We start from the raw sequence: 4,979 nt of genomic DNA on the forward strand, positions 1-4,979 counted from the left end.
CCAGAAATCACCTTAAAAACTGCCCAAATGACATGTTTTCCGGGGGTTTGAAACAAACTACACTCAACTTTCCTTAAAAAAAAGCCGCACCGCTTACCGCACCGCTTACCGCACCGCTTACCGCATTGCTTACCGCACGGCCAACGCATGCAACTTCGTATTATTACGCAAACTTTCTGCGAAACTGGTCCCAAAGGGACGAAAAAGTTGCAAAATCGTGCGGTTTTTCACAACGCAACCCAAAATTCTCGTCAAAACCTCATACCAAACCCAAAAACTGAGCTGCGAGGAGCACGAGTTTCCTCCTCAAACCTTCCAACCGCATGCCAAGGTCCCAAGGACATTCACGTACGGGGGCGGTTCAATCAGTACTTACCCCAGTGTGAACAGGGCCTTTTCGGTCAACCCCGTGACCGAGGCGGCAATGGCCAACACGAAGGTGGTCAGTCCGAAGGACGCATGAATCGGCACCAGCGCCGCCCTGAACCCTGCGGTCGCCCCTTCGCAGCACAGCAGAATCAGGAAGCTGAAGAAGCCGACGACAAACTGAAACCGACAGAAGAACCGGTTCGGTCAGCAACCGCCGCCTGCGCATGGAGCGCGCTGATTGGCTACCTGGATGGCGAACAGGCCCATCGTGACCAATCCGATCCAGCTGTGCAGCGAGTAGAAGTTCGGAATGGGCGGCTGGGCCAAATTGTGCGAGTCCAGCACGGACAAGAACCCGAGGGCGACGCACGGAATGGCCAAAGCGTGGAACACGGTGTGCAGCAACTTGACGTAGATGCGCCTACAGCATCGGCAGATCCTGTAGAGGAGCACCGCTGCAAAGAGCGATCAAATGGGCGGCGTTTTAATGCGGTAGGCCCCCGATGGGGCGGCGCTGCGGCACTTACAGAAGCCGCTGAACGTGATGAAGCCGGCCACCATCAGAACAGGGTGCAGGTTGAACTGGCGTTTGGGGTCCTCGCGCCACGCGAACCCGCCCCTATATTGAATGACCCAGAAGAGGGTCAGCCCTAGGGAGCCCAGTAGGAGAACGCTGGACAGCACCACCACTAAGGTGTACTCCAGCCAGCTGCCGCAGCCCCATTCGTTGTCGTCCTCGTAGTGCCGATGGCTGAAAACCAGAGAAACTGAAGTTAGATAAGCGTGGAGGGTCCCTGGTGGGAGTAGGGGCTGTGCCCCACTCCCCAGGAGGAGGAAAACCGGGAAAGTTCCCCAGCAGTCCCCTAGTAGGGAGCGAGAGGCGCTGTTGCCAATCATTGCCCAGCGAGGGAAGGAGCTGTGGGGCCAAAGTGGGCAGGGAGGAGCTGTGGGGGTTCAACAGGAAGTTCCCTCGGGGGATCAGTGAAGAAACTTCACTTCACCCGCCTTTCTGGGGAGCTGAGGCTTTGATCTGGCAAAGGGATTCAATTTTTTGCGCATCTTTAACTAGTGAGGTTCAATTAAGCTTCTTGCTCGAGTTATGGGAGGATGAAGGGATGATGGAGGGACCATGAAGTTTCGCCGGGGAGGCGCAAACTACTCGTTTCCCTAGTGTGCGGTTGGGGAATTTTTTAATCCAACTTCCTCCAGTTGGATTCGGCTGAAACTTTCTGGGAGTTTGCAGTGGAGGTTCTGCGGGCCGCAGGAAAAGTTTCCGGGAGATAACTGCATTTGGTTGGAACTTATTGGCAGGTTTGTTGGAGTTGTGGCTCAAACTGCTCAAATTTTTTCCCCCAACTTCTCCCTGTTGGATTTGAGTGAGACTTTCTGCGAGTCTACACTGGCGCCTACCGTGCCCGCAGAGAAAGTTGTGAGTTGTGAACTTCATTGTTTGGGAAGTTCTGGGCAGTTTTGCTGGTGTTGTCGATGTTGAAGGCAATGAAGTTCGAACTGTTCATTTGCTTTGTGTGAGTTTGGGAATTTTTTTCTTAGCCTGCGGCTCGTTGGGTTTAAAACGGAGTTTCAGGAGAAAGCTGAAAAAGCTTTCAGTTGCTAGCTTTATTTATTTGGAAGTTGTTGGCAGTTTTGTTGGAGTTATCGATTTTTAAGGCAAAGGCGATGAAACTGTTCATTTGCTTAGTGTAAGTTTGTGAATTTTTTTGCCCGAGTTCCTCTTATTGGATTCGAGTGAAACTTTCTGCGAGATCCAAAGCGAGTTTCTGCCGCTTGCTTGAAGTTTCCAGTTGCTAGCTTTATTCGTTTGGAAGTTGTTGGCAGTTTTGTTGGAGTTATCGATTTTTACGGCAAAGGCGTTCAAACTGTTCATTTGTTTAGTATCAGTTTGGGAATTTTTTTGCCCAATTTTCTCATGTTGGATTCGAGTGAAACTTTCTGCGAGATCCAAAGCGAGTTTCTGGCGCTGGCTCGAAAAACTTCCAGTTGCTAGCTTTATTCATTTGGAAGTTGTTGGCAGTTTTGTTGGAGTTATCGATTTTTAAGGCAAAGGCGTTCAAACTGTTCATTTGCTTTGTGTCAGTTTGGGAATTTTTTGCCCAACTTGCTCTTTTGGATTCGAGTGAAACTTTCCGCAAGATCCAAAGCGAGTTTCCGGCGCTCGCCCGAAAAGTTTCAAGTTGCTAGCTTTATTTAGTTGGAAGTTGTTGGCAGTTTTGTTGGAGTTATCGATTTTTAAGGCAAAGGCGTTCAAACTGTTCTTTTGTTTAGTGTCAGTTTGGGAATTTTTTTGCCCAACTTGATCTTGTTGGATTCGAGTGAAACTTTCCGCGAGATTCAAAGCGAGCTTCCGGCGCTGGCTCGAAAAGTTTCCAGTTGCTCGCTTTATTCATTTGGAAGTTGTTGGCAGTTTTGTTGGAGTTATCGATTTTTAAGGCAAAGGCGATGAAACTGTTAATTTGCTTTGTGTCAGTTTGGGAATTTTTTTGCCCTACTTGATCTTGTTGGATTCGAGTGAAACTTTCCGCGAGATTCAAAGCGAGTTTCTGGCGCTGGCTCGAAAAGTTTCCAGTTGCTAGCTTTATTCATTTGGAAGTTGTTTGCAGTTTTGTTGGAGTTATCGATTTTTAAGACAAAAGCGTTCAAACTGTTCATTTGCTTTGTGTCAGTTTGGGAATTTTTTGCCCAACTTGCTCTTTTGGATTCGAGTGAAACTTTCCGCGAGATCCAAAGCGAGTTTCTGGCGCTGGCTCGAAAAGTTTCCAGTTGCTAGCTTTATTCATTTGGAAGTTGTTTGCAGTTTTGTTGGAGTTATCGATTTTTAAGACAAAAGCGTTCAAACTGTTCATTTGCTTTGTGTCAGTTTGGGAATTTTTTTGCCCAACTTGCTCTTTTGGATTCGAGTGAAACTTTCTGCGAGATCCAAAGCGAGTTTCTGGCGCTGGCTCGAAAAGTTCCCAGTTGCTAGCTTTATTCATTTGGAAGTTGTTGGCAGTTTTGTTGGACTTATCGATTTTTAAGGCAAAGGCGATGAAACTGTTCATTTGCTTTGTGTCAGTTTGTGAATTTTTTTGCACGACTTCCTCTTGTTGGATTCAAGTGAAACTTTCCACGAGATCCAAAGCGAGTTTCTGGCGCTGGCTCGAAAAGTTTCCAGTTGCTAGCTTCATTCGTTTGGAAGTTATTGGCAGTTTTGTTGGAGTTATCGATTTCTAAGGCAAAGGCGATGAAACTATTCATTTGTTTAGTGTCAGTTTGGGATTTTTTTTGCCCAACTTGCTCTCGTTGGATTCGAGTAAAACTTTCCGCGGGATCCAAAGCGAGTTTCCGCCGCTGCCGGAACTTTCAACTGCCGTTTTTGGGCCGAAAAAAGTTTCCGAAAAAAACCCCCACCAATTTGGAAGTTGTGCGCGTTCAAATCCAATCAATCAGCCCAAATGGGCTGATGCTCCCAATCAAACACTCTGAAACGGACGCGTGATTTTCGCCCAGTTTCTCACGCGATTCTTATCTCTGACGGCACAATTTTCGGTCGGAAAAACAACCGAATGCCGCATTCACGTGCATTTCAATGCGGGCAAACAATCACCGAAAATCTGCCGTTCGTTATCTTGGAACTCTTACATAAAATGAAAAACAGACGATCAGTGAAGAGGCAGCAGCAGCCACAGACTGAAGCAAATGAAGATGAAGCTGAAGCCGAAGCTGAAGCAGAAGCTGAAGCTGTTGCTGAAGCTGAATACCTTTTGATGTGATTCGGACAAGGGCATGGCTTGTAGACTGTGATGGTGTTCGTTCCCCTCATGCAGAACAGCGCAATGCACATGATTTTCGCTCGAAAATTAGCTTCGGATCGTGTTGAGAAACATCGATCAACCACTGGAGAATATTATTAGACGCGACCGAAGACTGTTGGCTTCGAAAAGTGCGAAGCTGCGAGTAATCGTTTATTTTTATGTGGAAGAACAATGCGGATCCACGCTAATTCGTTCCGCCAATATTTGATTAGTGATGGTGCGTTTCTGGCGTGTTTCGTCCGCCGCGGAATCGAGGAGGATTTCTCGAGGCGTCGATTGAGAAATTTTGCGCCAGCGAAAGGAGAAAAGGCGATTGTGTTTTGTCTTCTGAGAAATTGGAGCAAAATTGCTCAAAATGTTGACTGAGAAAGATTTTGTGGAGAAAAACTGTACGAAACAGAAAGTCGAATGTCCCGAACGATGTGTAGTTGGTATTCAAAACAGTTACCCTGAGAAACTTATCGATTTCTCGGAGTGTCGATTGAGAAATGTTCTTGTTTGCAATAGATCAGGATCAGGTTGTCTTGATTTTGCAATTAGAACGCTTTCCAAGCCGTCAGCACTGAGAAACTGATCGATTTCTCGGAGTATCGATAGACCGAAAATGTCCTGAATTGGAAAAAAATCGGTTCAATTAGCAAATTATCTCAGAAACCTTTAGTAGATCGACCCCACTGAGGAAATGCGCAATTTTTCAAATTATCGATTGAGAAAATGGACCTGATTTGCCCAAAATCAGCATGAAAAGATTGTTTTGTTTATGAAATAAGTAAGAATTTGTTCATATTTTGCAGTCAAGAC

General features: G+C 46.5%; 1 protein-coding gene across 1 annotated transcript in view; it reads right to left on the minus strand.

Annotated features, from left to right (window-relative positions):
• Window positions 1–1,120, minus strand: part of LOC109546313 (transmembrane ascorbate-dependent reductase CYB561) — a gene marked incomplete at its 5' end in the record, with an annotated part of 11,222 nt that extends 10,102 nt beyond the window's left edge. Inside the window, 3 exon segments of the mRNA XM_048662882.1 lie at window positions 377–546; window positions 616–824; window positions 897–1,120. Of these exon segments, the coding sequence (XP_048518839.1) occupies window positions 377–546; window positions 616–824; window positions 897–1,120 (603 nt within the window).
• Between the last annotated feature and the right edge of the window lie 3,859 nt (window positions 1,121–4,979).

This window comes from Dendroctonus ponderosae, unplaced genomic scaffold, assembly GCF_020466585.1.
Source record: "Dendroctonus ponderosae isolate FM_Combo_2020 unplaced genomic scaffold, Dpon_F_20191213v2 Dpon_F_20191213_12, whole genome shotgun sequence".
In the NCBI taxonomy this organism is placed as follows: Eukaryota; Metazoa; Arthropoda; class Insecta; order Coleoptera; family Curculionidae; genus Dendroctonus; species Dendroctonus ponderosae.